Source organism: Cotesia typhae, unplaced genomic scaffold, assembly GCF_013202065.1.
Source record: "Cotesia typhae breed Kobodo isofemale line unplaced genomic scaffold, CoteBio_Ctyphae scaffold_13, whole genome shotgun sequence".
NCBI classification, from domain to species: domain Eukaryota; kingdom Metazoa; phylum Arthropoda; class Insecta; order Hymenoptera; family Braconidae; genus Cotesia; species Cotesia typhae.
In genome coordinates this window covers 4,903,825-4,927,104 of record NW_027423774.1, presented here as the reverse complement: position 1 = coordinate 4,927,104, position 23,280 = coordinate 4,903,825, and the positions used below count along the sequence as shown (strand labels likewise).

The 23,280-nt window shown below is 25.9% G+C and overlaps 2 protein-coding genes across 2 annotated transcripts; one reads left to right on the top strand and one right to left on the bottom strand.

The window, feature by feature from the left end:
* The first annotated feature begins 4,785 nt into the window (after nucleotides 1-4,785).
* Nucleotides 4,786-12,662, top strand: Tis11 (Tis11 zinc finger protein). The gene is made up of 2 exons (XM_074254938.1): nucleotides 4,786-4,927; nucleotides 10,223-12,662. Exons 1-2 carry the CDS (start codon nucleotides 4,871-4,873, stop codon nucleotides 11,267-11,269), a joined length of 1,104 nt encoding a protein of 367 aa, XP_074111039.1. The 5' UTR covers nucleotides 4,786-4,870; the 3' UTR covers nucleotides 11,270-12,662.
* On the bottom strand, nucleotides 12,518-20,641 carry LOC141535312 (uncharacterized). The gene is made up of 4 exons (XM_074255180.1): nucleotides 19,880-20,641; nucleotides 19,119-19,715; nucleotides 18,714-18,931; nucleotides 12,518-12,553 (listed from the first exon to the last, which is right to left on the bottom strand). The coding sequence occupies exons 1-4, from the start codon at nucleotides 20,355-20,357 to the stop codon at nucleotides 12,518-12,520; spliced, it is 1,329 nt and encodes a 442-aa protein (XP_074111281.1). The 5' UTR covers nucleotides 20,358-20,641.
* Between the last annotated feature and the right edge of the window lie 2,639 nt (nucleotides 20,642-23,280).

Genomic DNA, 23,280 nt, shown 5'->3' with positions numbered 1-23,280 from the left:
GTTTAACCAAGTGCGGCTATTATTTAAGTTTCTCGTACTAAATATATTTATATACAGGAATATAATAATTTACAAGTTGGTTCTAAATGTTTAAGGGGATAGAGTAATCTAAAAAAATATCGGAGCTGATCTTGGAATATTCTTCGACCAAAAAATAAAAATCTCCTGATATTACACAGAAAAAAAAATTTTTTTACTAAAGAACAAAATTTCTGGCTCAAAAAAAATTTTCGAGTGCCTTGAAGAAGACCGAAGTTGTGTTGGCCGAAGTAAAAATTTTTTTTGAAATTCTATTCTTAGTGAAAGTAATTTTTTTATTAAAATTATCAAATATCTGCTAAATTAATTTTAATCATTATATAAAATTAAAATTAGCAGTCACTTGATCATTTTTTAATTTTATTTAACAAAAAAATTATTTTAAAAAAATTGCATTTTTTAGTTTTTAAATTTATTTTTTAAAATTATTTTTAAAAATTATTGAAATTATTAAATATCTGCTAAATTATTTTTAATTAATACATAAAATAAAAATCTTAATGAAAATTTACTTTTATCTTTATATTTAATTTTTTGGAGCAAGAGAAAAATTTTCTCAAGACAAGAAAATTTACTTCTATCAAGAAATAAATTTTCTTGGATCAAAATACGTATTTCTAAAAGCAAGAGAATTAATATTATCGAAATAACTGAAATTTCTTCTCAAAAAAAATTTTTTTTTCGCTCAAAAAAATAATTAGTCAATAATAATCACGCAATTAATTCTGTTGACAAATAAAAATATGCCATATAATAAAAAGGAGGTAAAAAATAAAAAAATTTATTACCACAGCAAAGAGATAGGATGAGTTGGTATTAATATAGGAACGATAAGCTAAAAGTCGTCACGTTTGTGGTAGTGATAGGCGCTGGAAAATTCCACTCTTCGTCTTCCATTCGCATATCGTACAATATAATATGTATATATATGCACATACATATGTTTCTTCTTTTTTTTTTTTTTCAGCGTCATCACATCACATAGTCAGTAAACTCGCGTTAAAGCACGTCTGTAAAAAAATACAAAAGTAAATATAGATGGAAGTTTTTAAAAATAATATTATATCTAATAATATTAATATAAATAATAAATATTAAATTGTGTCAATGATAATGTAAATAATTACACGGTATATATAGACTTAGGCTTATGCAAGTGATGGAGATCGCCCTTCGTAGAAAGGGAAAGTCGCAAGTGAAAGTTTCAGACTACTATACACTGTAAAAATTTATATTATATTATAATATATTTCTACTATTACTATTACTATTACTATTACTATTACTATAATTCTTGTAATTAGCTTAAGTTATATTAATGGTTTAGTAATTTAGTAATTATCTTTCCTTAAAACTGTAATTATAAATATTAGTGTAAAAATTTATCAGATTTAAATTAAAAAAAAAAAAAAAAATATATGTAATAACACTTATTGCGTGATTGATAAATAAAAAAAACGTCTGGTCATAAACCACAGATGGTTCAATAAAATATACATAAGTGATAACGATTCCCCAATGTACACGTCTTATCATCTTCAGAATATCTAATCATCTTGTCAATATATATATATATATATATATATTATATTATATGTTTGAAAATAAATGTCTATCTGTAAAAAATCAAAAGGCAGATTTATGTGAAAGTTTAAAATTACCCATCGGCTTATTTTGTTAATTAAATTTAAATAGACACTCACGTTTATTGGTAACATATGAAGAGTTGTGTTTATTGACCATGAATAACGTTGGGGTGAAAATCTTACTCGGAGCAACAAATCAACGCTGAAGACACGTGTGACCAAGTGTAGGATCAATTATAAATGTTTCTTCTCATCCTCATACACTCTTGTCATCTTACTGTGTACTCTTTTTCCCAGTAACGATACGGGTAGCTTGGATGAGGGCTGCCTTGTTCAGGGCTGGTGAACATACGGTTTTTATACTATTTAAATACTCCGTATAGGGGTAATGTTGTCCAATTCATAAAATATTCCCATGACTTCATTTATAAATACTTTTCTGATATTTATTCTGATCTAAATTCTAAACAAATAATTATATCAAAAGATAAATATTTATTTAGTCATCTAAAATTTTTTATTTAAAAAATTACGAAAGAAAAATTTTATTTGCAAAAATTTTTAATTCAATTTTTTAAAAATATTTTTTTGTTCTAATTTTTTTTTTATTTTATAATAAATTGCAATAAAAAAAAATGGTTATAAAAATTCTCACTAATAATTGTTTTACAATTTTTACATGTGGAATTTTTTATGAAAATTAATTTAGTAGATATTTGTTAATTTTTAAGAAATAGATTATGGCAAAAAAATTGACAAGAAGAAATTAAAAATGCAATTTTTTTTAAATAATTTTTCAGAACAAATTTGTTTGTTAAATGGAAGTAAAAAATTTTAAACTGAAATTAGTCGAAAAATTTTTAGAATTTTATTTATTAATTAAATTAGCAATAAAAAAATATTTTTAAAAAATTGCACGCATAGTTTTTAAAATTTTTTACACGTGGAATTTTTTTTTTTGAAAGACAACTCTTAAGACTACTTAACTCCAAAATTAATATAAAAACTCCTAATAAAAGAGCAATAATAATAACAATTATAATTGATAAAGTAGCATTAAGTATATAAAACATAAAGCTGTTGATACTGCGCGCGCATGAATAAAAAGTTATCAGTGTTCATTCATGCCAAAGTTGAGCCTACGGAAGTCTATACTCACGTTTAATTTCTCAGGAAAAACAATCACATATACACAAAGTACTTACTTACATATATCATACATATTAATATTTATTCAATAATTACAATCATTGATTAAATAATTGGAATTGATATATAAAAAATAATAATGACAGCAATTATTAAATCGAGTGAATCATAAATTTGCGGTGATTAATATGCATGTCTGAAAAAAGAATGACATTAAAGTTAGCAGTCGCTTGACAATTTTTTTTTAATAAATAATTTTGCACCGAAAAATTATTTCTAAAAAATTGGATTTTTTATTTTTTTAATTTTCTAAATGTCAATTTTTTTTTCTTATTTTTTTCGACATAATTTATTTGTTAAAAAAATTCTCAAAATTATAAAATATCCTCTAAATTAAATGAACATTAATTTAGCATAAATTTAATAATTTTATAACAAATAAATTATAAAAAAAAAAATTGACATGTAGAAATTTAAAAAAATAAAAAATGCAATTTTTTAAAAATAATTTTTTTAAGTTAATTTAAATAACACTGAATTTGTCAAATATTAAAAATTTTTCGGAATTTTATAGCAGTTAAATTATTAAAAAAAATTTCACACATAAAAATTACAAGTGAAAATTTCTAGAAGCATTTTTTTTTTATTATAATTAATTTAAAAAAAAAATTTTTTTAATTTACAGCTGACCGCTAACTTCAGTATTATTAATTTAATTTTTAAATAAAATCAAAAATTCGTAAAATGACAGCTAACTTTAATTTCATCTAAATGAATTTTTATATAAAAAAAAAAAATTAAAAAAAAAAAAATTCAGTATTTATATAAATATATGTACATATATGTTTATGTAAAAGCTTTTCAGTGAAAGATTAAAGAACATGCGATGGTAGATGGAAGAAAGACCGAGACCCTTGTTATTGGGCGTTGTTGCCAAGTCTACTCTCCGAGTGTATAGGACAAGTTTTAAAGTTTAAGACATTCAAGACATTGTGGGAGTGTAAGTAAGTTACAAATACTCACACGAACACATTTACGTAGGATTTCTCGACAAGTCGAGACAAGGCTCGGAGAAAGAATCGGCTTGTTGTGATTATTACGCAGAGTGCGAGACCAGGCGCTGTAAGTGTGTAAGTCATATATATTTACATTAATACATTTATATGTAAGACGTTGAATGTGTAGTATTAAATAAAAAGACTTACATGAATATATTTTTAGTTAGTGGAGGTAAACTTGCGATCGCCCGCCAAGCCTCCATTTCTTCTCCCATTGGCTGGAACTTTAGCGCCGCCTTACGTTTGTCCTCGAAGTTGAGCGCTCGGTTCAGCGTCGGCGGCACGCACGGTTGCGCACAGTCAATCAGTCAGCTACGAAGGCTGTATAAGTTGAGTTGCTATTTGTTATTTTTTTTACAAGCAAGCTTCTGCAGGATAGACCCTTTTGTTGTTTAAAAAATTAACTATTTAATAAAAAGTATTTCTTCTTGTACAGAACCTCAAACAAAAAAAAAACAACTTATTGCTGTTGATTAATTAATTAATTAAATAAATAATAATTATTATTATTATTATTATTTACGATAAATAAAAGTGCCAAGTTTATTATTAAACATAAAAAACAAAAATAAAATAATTATAAGTAAATAATAATACATAAAAAGTGTCACTAGTGCCAAATGGTAAGTGACTTGACAAGTGGTAATTTTTGTGGTAATTTAGTTGTAGTTACACGACTTAATAATAAGTGATTGACGAGCCGGTATTTATTATTATAAATGTTATTATTATTTATTGATTAATTTTATCGCTTGATGAAACAGGGGTAGAAACGTTTTTTTTTTTGTTAAGAAGAAAATAAATAAAAAAAGGTCAACAAGCTGGGAAGAAAAAAAATACTGCTGGATAAGAAGCTAAAGACTTAATAAAAGCAATAAGCTAACTGAAGAACTAAAGAAGAATAAAATAATAATCCTCATTACGTATTCGTGAGTCAATTGGTGAGCAAGCGGTTTCACAAAGGAAAGTTGACTGTGTAATTGTGCGTTTAGTTGTTTTTAAAACTAAAACTGTAAATTAAACAATACGTGTACCATCATGTCTGCTGCTGTTATGAGCACTCCGATATATGAGTGCAATGAGCATCATTTTAAGGTAATTTTTTTATTATTTTTATTTTAATTTCAATTATAATCATTATTATTATTATTATTATTATTATTATTATTATTATTATTATTGATAATACGAAAATTCAGTTAGCCGACATTTAAAAGTTTTTAGAATTTTTTTTTATTGAAAAATTATTTAAAAAAAAATAAAAGAAAAAAATGAGAATTAATTTAACAGATATTTAATAATTTAAAAAATTTTTTCAACAGATAAATTACGGTAAAAAAAAAGAAAAGAAAAAATTGACATTTAGAAATTTGAAAAAATAAAAAATGCAATTTTTTAATAATAATTTTTTGTCAAAAATTTTTCTTTTAAATAAAATAAAAAAATTATTGACTGCTAATTTTAATATCATAAAATAAAACTTCACATGTAGAAAATTTTAAAAATTACACATGAAATTTTTTCAAAATATTTTTTTGTTCTATTTACTTAGTAAAAAAACATCAAAAAATTAAAAACGTCGGCTAACTTTATTAATGAAAGTTTAGCTGACATTTGATCATTTTAAATTTCTTTTTTATAAATAAATTATGATAAAAAAAAAATGGCGTAGAAATTAAAAAAAATTAAAATTGCAATTTTTCATAAACAATTTTTTTTAATAAATTTATTTGTTAAAAAAAAATTAAAAAATTATCAAGTGACTGATAATTTTAATGTCGTACTTTATTATTATAAATTAGCCGACATTTTTAATTTTTTGATTTTCTTTATATTATTAAATTAAAACTAAAAAATTTCACGCACTGTTTTTCAAGTTTTTTACACTTGAAATTTTTTTTTTATTTTTTTGTATTCATTTTTTTAGTAAAAAAGAATTTCTAAAAATTTTCAGATGTCGGCTAAATAAATTTACATTTATTATTGTTATCTTAATTTTTTTTTTTATAATTAAAAAAATTTTTTACTATCATAACATCTAACAAATTATTTTTAGTTACTTTACTAAATGTGATAGTAAGAAAGGATTTAGACTCTCACCTCAGATCGCTCCGCTCGGGAAACTTAACCACTCTCCTTTCTTATAGGTTTCTCCTGACCGTCAGCTCTCAAGTGAAATTTTTATATCTTTCGTACAATACAAACGTCAACTTATTTAAATAGTCATTATTATTGTTATTACAAAAAAGAATAATAAAAATATTGTTAAAAAGCGCGCATAGACCCGCCGGCTAATGACTCGATTATTCCCGAAATGATTTGGATATCGCATCGTCATCTTTTTTTATTGTCATTGACATTGATGATAAATCGGACAAAAGAAGTTCTTGAAATTCTCATACATTAATAATAACTAAAAAGTGTATTAATATATAATTCACTTACCTATATATATGCATGACCTACGTTAAAAAATCTATTTTTAATGGTTCTGTAATTTCGAGCATTCATAAAAGTAATTTCCCTTTCTTTTTTTTATAGATAACAGACTTGCTGTCTACGAAAATAAATTTATAAATAATTAAATTGAATCAAGAATATTTAAAAGCAAAATTATTACGAGCAAAAATAAAATGTTAATATCTCGTACGATTTCCTGCATTGTCAAATTTAACGAAGTCACTTCCTGAGTGGTTATTAAACTCACTGCTGATTTATTATAAATATAAATATTTTTACTAAAATATTTAGTTTCAGTAACACTTCAAAATCGAAAAACTTGAAGTATATATATAAAAAAAAATTATTAAAAAAAATATATATATTTTCATTTAAAAAAAATATATAATAGAAATATTTCACTTAATTAACACTCCAACATTAAAGAGCTTGAAGTATTAAAAAAAATATATATATATTTTTATTAAAAAAAAAATATATAACAGAAATATTTTTATTAAAAAAAATATATTTTTATTTAAAAAAAAAATATAGTAGAAATATTTCAAAATTAAAGAGCTTGGAGTATTAAAAAAAAAAAAAAATAGTTTCATTAAAAATTAAAAAAAATGAAAAAAATTATTAAACAAAAAATATATAATAAAAATATTTTTATTAAAATATTTTGGTTAATTAACACTTCAAAATTGAAGAGCTTGAAGTATTTAAAAAAAAAAAAAAAAAAAAAAAAAAAAAAAAAAAAAGTGAAATAGCGATGAGCTGAAATCAGACGGATACCTGTTGCATGTCTCGATTTCAGGGGCAGGAGAAACCAACGACTCACCCCTCATTCCATTGTCTACGAAATTCCCCCGATCCACGTGTACGGCCACGTTCTTGTATGGTGTACAGGGTACTCAGAACTTCAGTCCCCTTATCCCTTAGTCTTGTTATTTCAATGTCTAGTTATTGTGAATGCCGTCATACCGTAGCGTATTCACTTGCAGTGAATATAGTAAGAGGTTGTTGAATTGGTGTACTATACACTACCCAATGGAATGGAATACGAAAAAATTTCCCTCATTTTAAAAAAAAAAGAAACCCAACCTGACGGGCCTTTCTATTTTATTCTACAGTATTGACTACTGCTTTTGGTTTCTATTCAGACATTTCAAAACCGTCATCTTTATTATTTCGGAAGGAAAAAAAAAATGTTCAAAGGTGAGACCTATTATGCCCAGCATAATTGATACAAATCATGTCTAGACTTTCTCAGGAAAGTAAATTAAAAAAAAAAAATATATATATATATATATATATATATATATATATATATATATATATATATATATATATATATGTATTACGCTTTACGCAATTGATTATTAAAAGCGCATATAGTTTTAAAAATAACTACACCCATAAATAAATTTATAATAAATGTGACGGATGAAATAGCGATAGAAACTCGAGCGAAAGGGTTGCGGACACGCTCTTTTGCTCCGGAAAGGGAAACCTTTTACGGTCTGTTGACTTCCGTCCGCTCAGACAAGACCAAGTCTTTCATTCTGTCCATGTTATGTTATGTATACATATATATATATATATACAAAGAAAGAAAGAAGAAAGATAAATAAAATGAAACGAAGGATAAATAATAAAAATCCCCGGTCAAATGTCGAGCATATATAAATGTTTAATAATTATTTGTTTTGTAAAATAACGTGACTAAAATCTGCGAAAATTACAATGTAATAAAATTCGAACAGCTTATAAATATGCAAACGAAAAAAAATTAATTTGAATCAAGGGAAAAATTCTTTAATTATGTAAAATAATTTTTAAGAGTTTTATTGGCTTGAATTAATACAGTAAAAAATTTTAAGTCAAAAAATTTAGTGTTGAAAATTTTTTGTTGAATATTTAATGCTTTTTTGTGTAAATTTAACAGTTATTCTGCTAAATAAATACAAAAAAGTGTTAAATATTTAATGTAAAAATTTGTAACACAAAATAAAAAATTTTACTGTGAGAAAAAATTATCGAATTTATTTATTTGGTAATCAAATCTAAAAGCCAGAGCCATTTACAGGGTTAATAAATTTACAAAGTACTTATAAGTAGAAAAAATTAATTTTTAATTACAAAATTTAATTAAACCCAGAAAAAAATTTCATGATGTTAAAGTTAGCTGATACTTGACCATTTTTTAATTTTATTTAACAAAAAAATTATTTAAAAAAAAATTGCATTTTTAATTTATTAAAATTTCTAAATGTCCATTTTTTTTTTTTTTTCCCCATTTTTTTAATGCAATAATTTATTTATTAAAAAAATTATTAAATATCTGCTAAATTAATTTTCATAAAAATTTTTTACTCAAATTAAGTCGAAATTATATTTACTTGATTTAAGTTAATTTTTTTTCTGCATTAAAAATTAAAATCACTGTAATTACAGGTATAAATGCTAATAATATTAAAAAAAAAATATTATTGGCAATGAGAGAAGTAAAATAGTGATTACAGAAGGTCAGTAAAGTGAATGGTGATGAGAATGTGGATATTACACAGAATACTGAACAGTAAAAACAAATAAAAAGCATGGTTATTGAATTACGCAACGTAATCTCTGCTGTCTAAAGCATTATTGCCATTCGATTTTGTCCGCCATGTTTTAACAATTTTTATGTTATATACTTACACAAATATATATAGAGATTAAATATATATATAGTTGTGTGTAGCCGGTTGAAAGTTGTTTAACAGTTACAAATTACTTATGACCTTCAGTTATAACGATGAAGGAGAAAGTTAATACTTATACAGCATACAGACACAAATGTAAATGCACTTACAACTTAACTTACAGTCTATCCACTTTTTAATGTTTTTACATTAATAACTTAATATATTTTATTATAATTCATAATATATCCTTATTACTTATTAAATATGTTAAAAGTACCTGCATATGCTTATAATTTAGTATGTTTTAGTCGTTTCGGTTGGTAAACAGCAGGATGTTTACATCGATGAATATAAGTTGGAAATTTCTACTGTTAATAATTACAGTAAAATAAACTAGCAACCTTTCCGTCACTATGTGACTACCGTGGCTTGTGAACTATAAATAATCTAAATTTTGCTTTATTAAATAATGGCGTTTTTAGTTCTTAAATATTTACTTTTTTGAAGATATAAGCTCATTCTGATGTTACACTCATCAAGAGCTTTCATTTGAGTACCCACATGCATTTTTCATATATTTTTCATATATTCATATATATATGATATATATAATATATATAAAATATATGAAAAATTGATGTGGATACTTAAATGAAAGGTCTTGATGAGTGTAACATCGGAATGAGCTTATATATTTTAAAATGTCAATATTTCACAAGATACAAGGTCATTTCTTAATTATTGACATTTTTTAAGATACAAGCTCATCCTGATGTTACTCTCATCAAGACCTTTCATTTAAATACCCACATGCATTTTTGATATATTTTTCATATATACATATATATGAAATATATAAATATATAAAATATATGAAAAATTGATGTGGGTATTCAAATGAAAGGTCTCGATAAGTGTAATGTCGGGATGAGCTTATACCTTTAAAAATGTCAATATTTTACAAGATATGAGGTAATTTCATAATTATGTATCTACAGATAGATTTTCAAATGCAGCCTAAATAATTATCATAATAAATTGACTATCAGTGAGGATGAAATGAATCCTTGAAAATGCACAAATTAAAGTCACGACCTTTACAATGATAAATTTTACTAAAAAAAAAAAAAAAAACCGATTTTATCATATGACTATCCTGGAAACAAAATTTTTCTTATTCTCTCAATAATAATAATAATAATAATAATAAAATGACAATTGGAGCAATTAATAAAAAAAATGTATTTTGAATTAATTTCAGAGCGGACAAAAGTCCAAGGATCCAATGAGCGTCCAAACAGGAGCAGGTCCAATTCCTCTCCGAAGAAGCTACACATCCCTGGTGACTCTGTTCGAACATCACCGAAAACTGGACCGAAGTGTAAGCGAGCCAACCTCGAGGTACAAGACCGAGCTTTGCCGCCCGTTCGAGGAGTCCGGTACCTGTAAGTACGGAGACAAATGTCAATTCGCCCACGGGTACAATGAACTGCGCAATCTTACTCGTCATCCCAAATACAAAACGGAACTCTGTCGCACGTTTCATACCATCGGGTTCTGCCCGTACGGACCCAGGTGTCACTTCATCCACAACTTCGAAGAAGCGAGGATTCACAATGAAAAAGTAAACCAACAACTGGGTGGTGTCCAGCCAAATATCATGGGTCTGACACCCTTTCTGAATGTCAGCGCAGCAGCTGTCAATTTAAACATATCATTGCTGGAGCAGATCGCCACTGCGCCTCATCAGGCGATCACTGCTATTAATAACATCCATTCTCCTTTAATGAGAACCAACTCATTGAACATTGGCATTCAGCACACAGCGTTCACCAACCCACCATTGCTCAAAGCCAACTCACTCAGTCTTATGACTCACCATCACCACAATCACCAGACAAATTCAGTGGCCATTGGTACTCGACCCAAGCCACTAAATCTCAGTCCGACTTTTTCGCTTGGCAGCACTGCTGAGTCCGTATCACCGTCTTCAAGTCTCAGCCAGTCACCAACAAACTCAATGGCCAGCTTCTTCAGCGACGATTGCGCCGCTGGCAATCCTTCTGCGACAACTACCGGCAATGCTAATGCTAATCTCTCAACGGCATTCAACTTTGGGCAGGATTTTGGATTACTTGCTACTAGACAAAGTCCAAGTCCACCCGGTGTCATTGTTAATCACCATTCTGTCTCTGATGATCGCATACCGAGAACTCCGTCACCATTGTCACCGAACAACGAATCCAGATTACCCGTTTTCAATAGAATCAGCAGTACCATCGGTGATTTTGAAAACTTGAAAATTTAAATTTTTCTATTATCATTATTATTATTATTATTTTTTATTATTTTTTATTATTTTTTATTATTATTATTATCATCATTATTATTAGAAGTAATCGTTCCTTTTTTTACATTTCTTACAGTTGTGTTTTTTACTCAATTCAGTTATTTGGTTAAATTACTTATTATCAATATCTATTAATAATTATTTATAACGACGACCTTATGATAACACGTATAAAGACAAGTTTTATGTGTGCGCTAAGTAATTACATAGTTAGGGTTTATTATTATTAATTATTCAGTGATTTTAAATACCGTGATCTACAGCGACAATCATGAACGAATGAAGTTGCAATATTCCATATGCATATTTTCTTTGTATCCTTTATTAATTACACGTAAAAAACAAGATGACACTGGATATCATCCCAGATTATACTGAATAAAAAAAAAAATTTTCAGACAGTAACTAATGTAATCCAGATTACACTGAGTATAATCTAGATTATAATGAGTATAATCCAGATTACACTGATTATCATCCCGATATTACGCATTATAATCTCGATTTTTTTTAGCTACTATCTGAAATTTTTTTTTTTTTACCACAGATATCACTGAGTATAATCTGAGATGATATCCAGTGTCATCTTGTTATTTCCGTGTATCTTTAGTTTTTTTTTTTTTTTTATTTTTATTTTTATTTTATTATTTTTATCCCGATTATTATAAAAAAATAAAAAATATGCTTCTTTGTGTTACGCATGATAAGAAAAAAAAAAAAATAATTAGTTATCATGCAGTACACGTGTTTAATTTCATTTTATTTTTGAAGTCGATAAGACACTAAAATATGATAAAAGTAATAGTTATTATCTATTTAAGGTATTTCAAAATACAATTAAACATTAAATTGTCTTCCAAACTTTTTATTTAGTGATATAATCGGAGAATTTAAAAAAAAAATAATTATAAATATTATTTAAAAAAATTAAAAAAAAAATAACAAAATTTATTTGATACAAAAGTTTGATTTTTAAATCTTACTTTAGTCTACGTGGCTTATTATTAAATAAAATATTAATATTTAAACATGTGAGAGAGTGATTGAGAAAAAAAAAACAACAAAATAGATTTAAAATTGTAATAATAATAATAATTTTATATTTTTATTTCGATAGATAAAATCATTTTGTTGTTCATCTTCCGCGAAAAATAATCTAATCTAAGTGGAATTGTGATATGTAATTATTTGCAATAGAAATATTTACTATTTTATCGACACTCTATTAACTTTGGACACGTCCTACAAAAACAACAAGACACATAATTCGAGTTTGATATAAGGTTTTTTTTTTTTTTTTTAATTATTATTAATTTAACTTATTGTTTCTTAATTTAAGAAGAATATTCTTCTCACATTGCCTTACTAAAAACTCTGTGAAAAAAATATTTAAAAAAATACATAATCATTATTATTATTATCAAATAATTACATATATATTTAATTATAATATTAAAAAAATTAAGAGTACTAAATATTAATATTTGTATATATTTTTCTTACGCAAAAAAACAACTGTTTAATTTATAACCAGAAGCTAAAGTTTAATTTAATATTTTATATTTTTAAAAATATTGTAAAACAATTTAAAAAGTTCCTCTTACTGCTTCAACATTGTGTTTAACTTTTTAAATTTATATCTATTAATCTAAGTAACATTACTCAATAATAAGTACTACAATTATAATTTTTTTTTTTTTTTTTTAGTTAAAATTATTACAAAGAAGAAATACTGTTTCGTTTGATTAAAGTCGTAAATATTATTATGCTTATAATTGATTAATTTAAATAATCGTATATTTATATTATTATATTTATATTATTAAGTCTATTATATATTAGTAACTTATAATAATATTTCTGTTAAAGCTATTACAATTACAATATATATTTATATGTCTTCAGCGCTGTAAATTATTATTAATATTATTATTTATAGTTATTCAAAATAAGTGTGCATCTATTTATCAATTATTTAATTTTGTACGATTTATATTATATATATATATATATATATATATATATATATATATATATATATATATATATATATATATATATATATATATATATATATATATATATATATATATATTTTTTTTATATATATATAAATATAAATATATATATATATATATATATATATATATATATATATATATATATATATATATATATATATATATATATATAGATATAAATACTCTATATATTATTATTTTTTTTTTATTATTATATTATGTATTTGCCATATGATGGACTGTGTGTGTGTGTTGGAAACATTCTTAAAAAAAAAACCTGTCCATCATACGACATTGTGTATGCATATTCAAAAGTATGTATACTTATTATTTGCTTATTCTCAGTTTACCCTTGAGTTTTTCAACTTAATACTATTTTCTACTTATAATAATGAAAAAAGTATCAAAAAAAAAAAAATAATAAAAAAATTTATGTGATGCACACAAATAAAAATGTGCCTTTCTATAATACTATAACGATCAATCAATTTTATATAAATTATTTTTTTTAAAAAAAAAAAAAAAAAAAAAAAAAAATTTTTATTTCACATATTTATAAAATGTATTTTCCGTGTAGAAATTTTGAGAATTAGTAAATTTATATTTTTTGTCCAAGATCTCTTACAAAAAAGGGCAATATATTTATATATATATATATATATATATATATATATATATATATATATATATATAATATATTTATTATAATTTAATAATGTTAACTGAAATATTATTTAAAAGACAGTCCAATTAAAAATTAAAAAAAAATGTAAACAAATATTTTTTTTTTTTTTCCAGTTTTTACAATCCATGTATTGCCCTTTTCTACAATATATATGTAAACATATATATATATATATATATATATATATATATATATAGACTTATCTCAATGATAACGATGATAAAAAAATATAATCGTAGATTTATGTTTAACTTTTAATTTAATATATTTATTTTTTTTCATTAGTATTTATATATTTATACAATATTTTATACTGCGTTTGATTTAATAAAATATAGAAGAAAAAAATCTAACTCAAAAAAATACACGGTTAAAATGTATGACGTGTTTGTACAATAAAAAAAATAAACAAGTAAAAGTCATAATCTCTCGGCTTTTCAAGTTGATATGATTGTTGAAGAAATAAAAAAAAAAAATTACTGTAACGAAAATATTTGAATTACTGTATGCTCTTGTTTATTTTCGGAATGTGCTATAAATTAAGTTGATTGTTATTAATTATTATTATTATTATTATTACTATTATTAATTAATTAATTATTTGCATTATTTATTTAGAAATTTTCATTTCTTATTTATCTTTTAAATTTATTGCTCCAATTATAATTTATTTACGTTGTAACAGATTTTTATTTATATTCTTCTTTTTGCATTTTCTTGAGATTCTTATTCAAATAAATTGTATACTTTTAATAATTTGTTTTTATTTTTTTTTAATCATTTTTATCAATATTATTCTTTCAGGTGTTTTAATTATTCAATTTTTAAAATAATTATTTATTTTATTTTTTATTAAAAAATAAAGAAATAAAATTTCTTCTTAAAGAATTTTGGGAAGAAATAGATAAATATTTTTAAATTGAAAAAAAAAATTTTTGTTTTGTGAAGAAATAATTTATAATAATAAAATTAAATAAAAACTATCGTAAATTTCTGAAAGAGAGTTCATGTACCTATTCGCTCGTCTCATTCATAGCTCATCTAAAATTAGTCGAGTGCGGTGTACTCTTAGCAAGTAAATTTATAAATTCTTCCATTTTTAAATTAGTAGAATTCTGACAATAATAATAAAAAAATCTGAAATCTAATTAAAACAATTTAACGAATATAAGTAATAAAATATTCACAATAATTATGCAATCGAACAGCAAACAGCTAAAATGGTAATGTTAATGATCGAAAGAGGTAAGAAAAAAGAAAAATAAATTGCTGTGAATTAAAATGAATTAAAAAAAAACGTCTCGGCTAAAAAGCAATATATTTATATTAAAATAAAAAAAGTAATATAATACAACCATAATATAAGCCGAACCGAAGAAGAGGGTGAGAATATGCTCCTGAGAAACAAGATCCGATACAAGTTTGTTATTTTTATTTTTACTTTTAAAAATGTTTTTTTCTCATTTGTCTCTTTTGACTCTGCGCGACTTTGAAAAATAGATAAAAATGTGCAAATAAACGGTGCTTGGGGCACTCAGGGACAACCGGTTGCCATCTTGGTTTCTTATATAAGTCCCTCCCGTGGTCTGAAAAATGCCTCATCCACAATCTCTTCTCGATTCCTCTCTCTCCAGTTCTTCCCAACGCCTGTTTCTTCTTTCAACTCGCTTAAACCTATACTATCTTCTTTCTCTCGCCAACATCCTGCCACTTTTTAAACTCATTTTCGCTCTCTTATTTATAAATATCATACATCACTATTCAATTTATATTTAAATTTTCATTAATTTTAATAAAGAGCTATTTCTTCTTTTATTACAAAACAATATTTCGTCCTTTCTTCCCAACTATCATCATTTCTTCTAACTAATTTTATAAAATTACACAATATTCTTTATTATTTTTTTTTAATTTTTATTATCATAATAATAATAATAATAATAATTATTATTATTATTTTTTAAAGAAGAAATGTTAAATTTTAAATTTTGCTTAAAATACTGAAGATACAAAAAAATTTGTGAAATTCTTTTTTGTAAAAAATTTAATTCCCAAAAAAAAAGATCTTATTATTTTATTGTATTTTTAGTTTTTTAAACACAATATTAATTTAAAAAATATATATAGTCTTCTTTAAATTATTTTAATAATTTTTTTCTAGGCATAATTTATGAAGAAATAAAATTTTATTAAATTGAAGCTATAACTTTCATTATTATTATTATAAATATTAATTATTGTATCACGGAAAGAAAGAAAAAAGAAAGTTTTAGCGTGAAACTTGTATTCTATTTAGTTAAGATCAACCTTTTTTGAAAGGGAAAGTCAAACATGCCACTAAAGAGAAGACAAAACTGCCTTTGCTCACCGATTGAGCAATGATAATTATATATAATAATATTTATACATATAAATGACAAACGTTGATTGACTAAAGCGATAAATTAAAATATCAGATTAGAGAAACGTTGAATTAGTTACTCAAGCTTAACAATGAAAATTAAATATTATTTTTTAAGTACTATCAACTATTTCATTAATTTTTAATGAGAATTAATTTAAATTTGATAGTGATGATGATGATAATGATAATGATAGTATTACTATTATTATTATCATTATTGTCAATAATAATTTAACGAGTAGCGTCTAATCATGACCTTGAAGAAATTTTAAGGCATGTCCTCGAGTTATTTCGATATCTTTCATCACGTGGTAACGTTTGCTTTTGGTTTCTTCTTAGCGCGTTTTATTTTTCAACGGCTTTGTGTGTTCATTTATTATTATTATTATTATTATTTTTATTTTCATTTTCAATTTTACTTACTTATATATATTTAAACTTCGTTGTTTATAACTATCGCCCGCAAGCTACGTTTTTTTATTGGGCAATACGCCATTCAGCTAAATTAATTTTATGTATATAATATATATATATATATATTAGGGTGATTAAAAAAAAAAGAATATTTTTTTTTTCGTTTGGTACTCTGAAAAATAGGTTCCTAGACACCTCTAAGAAAGCCTCTCCAAGCATGAGTTCTTAATTGTAACGGGAAGGTCCTCCTTCTTACAGTTTTCTATTTTTTCTTATTATCAGATAGAAAAATTTATATCTCGCTTCCAACTACTTGAAAAAATATCTTGTTCCTTAGATTTTGTAGGAAATTGAATGCTCTACAAAAAAGGTCTCTTACGATTTTTTCGTAAACCCAACCGTTTAAAAGATATTAACGGTTAAAGTTTGATTATTTTTGGGAAAATTTTTTATTTCTTATGAATTTTATAACTCAATGAAAAAAAATCATTATGAATGATGAAACTCATAGTTTTGTAGGAAATTTACTGCTCTATAAAAATGGTCTCTTATGATTTTTCGATCAAGTTGAGCGTTTACGAGATATTCATCGTCAAACATCAATGCATATCAATTTTTCTAGTTTTTGATCAATAATTCGAAAAATTTCAATTTATTCTGTGAGTTTCAAGGAAATTTAGACAAATTCGAGTTTCTATGAATAGAAATATGTTATGAACTATTTTTTTAATTAGTTTTTTTAGTCTTGGACATGTTTGATTACATTAAAACAAAAAATTAGTGCATTTTTTTAAATATATAATTCAATTTAGTGTGTTTCACATGTGTTTCACTTTTTTATCGAAGAATTTATTTATTTAATTATCAACTGCCATATAATTTTCAATATTTTCAACATAACGGTACACTTTTACTGTAAATAATTTCCTCTATTGCAGTTTGGGTAGTTTTTTCGATGTTCTTTGATAATTTGCAATAAGTATTGGAATTGCTCTTCATTTTTTGTCAAGCATTGATTATACTCACTAACTAATGCAACAGCTCGTTCTGCTGAATCATTAACAACTTTCAATTGGTTAAAGTATTCTTTATTTTCAATGTAACTGTCATTAGTAGGCCACGATTCAATATCTTTATCAAGGAAGTCATATGGTAAACCAAAGATTTTAAAGAGATTTAAAGACTTTTTAGAAACAAAGTCACTCAGACTTTTTGCGTTAATGAATTCAAATCGTTTTTATCAATTATAAATTTTTTAGCTTTAGAATCTGTACCGTTACGAGTATTAACAGCTCCAACAATATTTTTTTACTTCCAATGAAACGGTATCGTCAAATAATGATAAAATGGCAAGTTCATCACTTAAATACCATAAATGCAAAATCATTTTTTCACAAGTTGCTGAAGAAATCAATGAATTGATATTTTTGTACTCGAATAAATTTTTCAAAAACTGCAAGTCATGATTAGCAGCAGTTGTTGCAGAAGTTGATGAAAACCAAGCTTTTAAATACAGTGTAACTATAAATATACAAATTTGCCGAAGACCGTCCAATTCTTTATTAGAAAGTTTAAATTCATTTCTGAATAGAAACATTTTTAAACTGTAAATTGCCTTCGCCATCCACCTAGCATGATGAATTGCACCAGGACGTTTGAAAAAATTTCTTCTTGAGGCATTTCTCCAAGGAAAATCAACGACAATTCCAACAATTCTTTATAGTCATCTCGGGGTTGTAGTAACTATCAAAAACAATTAAAAATTTGTCAGAAACAAGAAAATTTTTTTCTTAAAATCGCAGTTAAATCATACCTGTAAGGATTGTGCAATTAAACTAGATATTTCATTTTTTTATCCAAAATGATATCAGCAACAACAGTATCTTCAATTCCAGATTTATAATTAGTTTTATTTATTTCATCCCATGATTTTTTAAATCTTCCGAACATTGGTACGTTTGGCCCAGATGACACAGGCCAATATACTTCAAATGCACTTCTCAATATGATCTCAAAAATGTGGTGACAACATGGTAACCAGATTAACTCTCTTCCCAAAGTCTTTTCAATTGCCTTACATGTACCGTTATGAATTCCTGTATAAAGAAAATAGATAACTATCGTTAAATTTAATATTTTCAACAAATTGTAGATTATATTTAAAATCCAAATGAGTAAATAATTCTCAATAATTTCAAAGGTGAAATTCAGTAAGCAATAAAAATTAAACTAGAACGTTAATAATTAAATATTTTTTAGATTAAATTATCATTGATAAGTTACCTGTATTAACTGCCGTCGTGTCAAAACACATCGCCTTAACATAATTAGTAATACCCCATTCACTCAATGTCGATAAAATGGCTGATGTTTGATTGTCTGCCGTCCCAGAATTCATTTTTGGAACCCCAAGTAATTGTTCGGTACCAAATGCAGTTAAAATAACTGGTAGCCGTTCCACAGATTTTGATCCAACAAGGTCATTCAGCATTTTTCCGTCCCAATGCACAACGTATTTATCGTGTGTCTTAGAGTTGTCATTAAGTCCTTTAGCAATGTCTTCTCTTTGAAGCATACGAGCTCGTTGAATTGAACTATAACTGAGCGTTGTATCTTCAATTTTAATACCTACTGCTAGTAAAACCGGAGCAATAATAAACATCGCATTTCTACTGCTGACATTAGCTCGGTCGAGTCCAAAAATGACTTCAGGAGTTAAGATATCAAGTTTTGCTCGTTTTGTCGGAATTGGAGGTTCATACTCTGAATCAGATCCAAAATTTTTAACTCCACTTAATGTATACGTAGAGAACGACTCTGATTTTTCACTTGGAACAATCGCATGACTGGTAGACGGTTGATCTAAGTCTGGAATAAGATCTGTTTTATAAATTAAACGAAGAAAATGTATAGAATTTATTCATTTTGATGACAAATAATTAAGAAAGGACTCCAAAAATTGTCTAGTCAAATGTCATCTAGTCATCTATGAAAAGTTACACTACTACCTGACTTTATAATAATTAAATATCTCAGATACTTACTACTCTCATCTATTCCCATCATAGTTGTGGTTAAGTTTGATACAGGTACATTATTAGAAAGAATCTCTTTATGGGTACCGAATTTTTGATCCAAATACAACTTTCTAATATTATCATCAAGCACTTTTAAGGATTTTTCGCTCACAATGTCGAATAATTGTTCAAGATCAGTTTGAAATTTCATTTCCTTTTGGTTTTGCGCTGAATTCTTTTTATCGAAATTTTTTTGTAATTTTAACCATTGACTGTGATAGCGAAGAAATTTTTTGACTGCATTAGGAGCTCCACTAGTTGGAATCTGATTTTTTCTCCACAGTTCAATAACTTGGTCAACTGAATTTTTAGCACTTTGTTTGATTGAATACTTTAAAATTTTAAGTTGGTAGAAAAACACACGCATAACCTCTTTCACTTTTGGTAACTTACGTTCCGAAATTCTTTGTAGAGGTATTCCGATAAAACGTATTTCTTTATTCATTGTAGGTTAATTGATGATAAATAAATTTATGTGATGATTATAAGACTTATTTAAAATGAATTATTTTATTACGTATTCAAGATGATCAGTTTTAGGAACACTGAAAATACGGTATTAAATGGGTAGATACTGAAGATAGTTGAGAGTAAAAACATAAATGGCGTTAGTTTCAGAAGACAAACAGAAGAAGAAATGGAATTCAAAACAAAAATCCCCTCGAACGAAAATTTTATGTATATTTTGTGAAAAACAATTTAAAAATCCGCACTGAACAAATTTCATAATAATAAATGACAACGCGATTAAGATTTTAAATTATTAAAGATAAAATTGAAAAAAATATTATTAGAATAAAAACTTTCAAATGAATTTTTGAACAGAAAACATCTATAGGAGTTGCTTTTATAATAAAAACTCAAATTTGTCTAAATTTCCTTGAAACTCACAGAATAAATTGAAATTTTTCGAATTATTGATCAAAAACTAGAAAAATTGATATGCATTGATGTTTGACGATGAATATCTCGTAAACGCTCAACTTGATCGAAAAATCATAAGAGACCATTTTTATAGAGCAGTAAATTTCCTACAAAACTATGAGTTTCATCATTCATAATGATTTTTTTCATTGAGTTATAAAATTCATAAGAAATAAAAAATTTTCCCAAAAATAATCAAACTTTAACCGTTAATATCTTTTAAACGGTTGGGTTTACGAAAAATCGTAAGAGACCTTTTTGTAGAGCATTCAATTTCCTACAAAATCTAAGGAACAAGATATTTTTTCAAGTAGTTGGAAGCGAGATATAAATTTTTCTATCTGATAATAAGAAAAAATAGAAAACTGTAAGAAGGAGGACCTTCCCGTTACAATTAAGAACTCATGCTTGGAGAGGCTTTCTTAGAGGTGTCTAGGAACCTATTTTTCAGAGTACCAAACGAAAAAAAAAATATTCTTTTTTTTTTAATCACCCTAATATATATATATATATATATATATATATATATATATATATATATATATATATATATATATATATATATATATATATATATATATATATATATATATATATATATATATGTACTTGCATCTCAGCTGCTGCTTACTCTAGGGTAAATGATCGACGTAGGCGTCGAGTAATAATAATCTTAGAGTTTATGGCTTACTGAAAAAATAAAAAAATAAATTTTAATATTATGTGAATAAGAAGAAATAAATGGTAATTTACGGACATACAGAGAAGATGATATTTATATTGATTAAGTATGAAGACTATCTAGTTGCTAATAGATGATTTATGAGTTAACTCATGATGTAATTTTGTTTTAGTAAACTGAAATATAAAAGAAGAAATATTAAAAATTATTTAATTTTATTATTAGTTGTATTTTTTTTTTTGTAATAATTAAATATTTTTCATTAATAATAATGTATTAAAAATTAACTAGCTACCTTGCAGTTACTATGTGACTGCCGTGACTTGTGAACTATAAGTAAATAAAATTTTGCTTTATTAAATAGTGAATTTTGTAAAATTGCACTATACTTTCTTAAATATTGACGTTATTGAAGATATAAGCTCATCCCAATGTTACGCTAATCAAGAGCTTTCATTTGAGTACCCACTTGCATAATTGATATATTTTTCATATATACATATATATAATATATATAAATATATAAAAAAATGATGTGGGTACTCAAATTAAAGGTCTCGATGAGTGTAATGTCGGGATGAGCTTATAACTTTAAAAATGTTATTAGTTCACAAGATACAAGGCAATTTCTTAATCATGTATCTAGAGATAGAGCATTTTCAAATGCAGCCAAAGTACTTATCATAATAAATTGACACTGAATTTTTCTTATTCTCTTAATAATAATAATAATAATAATAATGAAAATGCGCATAAGGGGTCATTCTTGTATAAGGCAGCAATATATGCGGCAAGAACCCTTGGTCTTGGAGAAATAAACGCTCTTATGGAACTCCGAAAGGAGGAATTTAAGAGCGTCATCAGGAACGCCGAGGAAAAACTACTCCTTGGCGAACTGATGGACAAGTCCATGCACAGCGTGTTCTTTAAACACGTGCGTGATCATGGCTTGTCCATCCAGCTGACGTTTTCCTTCTTAAAGTCAGCGGGCCTGATGTCCGAGACTGAAGGGTTCATATTTGCCTGCCAAGATGGTGTCATTAACACTCTTGAGTACCGTAGCAAGGTGCTCCAGGTGCAGCTTCCGGACACGTCCTGTAGGAGGTGTAGACAACATCCGGAGACGCTTATGCACCTTTTGTCGGCATGTCCAGTGCTGGCGAGAGGTGCATATATCCAGCGTCACAATGCTGCCCTGAGAGTACTGTACTACTATCTTCGTCATTGCTACGGTATTGACGTGACACCAGTGCTGCCTTATTTGCCAGGAGATATTCCCCAGGTTGTTGAGAATGACAGTTGCAAAATTTATTGGAACATGCCATTTGCAACAACCCGGCGGATAGATCACAACAAACCTGATATTGTGCTCTTCGACAAGGCCACTCGTGACATTTATGTCATTGAGTTCTCGGCCCCGGCTGAATACAACATCTCAGCCAAAGAAGAGCACAAAAGACAAATATATCAGGATCTCCTGTTTGAAATTGGCAAACTTTACCCAGGTTACCGTGTCAAGCTTGTCGTCCTGATTGTTGGCGTCCTAGGAGGGATGAAACAGTCTTTTGTATCCTCACTTGCCAAAGTTCCAGCTTGCTCATCAAAAGCTGAGTTCTTGGCAGTTAGGATGCAGAAGGCTGTTTTACTTGGTTCTCTCCGTCTCTTAAGGGAAATGACTTTGGCCTGCTGTGATCACTAACCGCCTTGTTGTGCGGAGTGGTCCAGCAGTAACGGATGGAGCTCAGGCTGGGCCCTCGGAGAA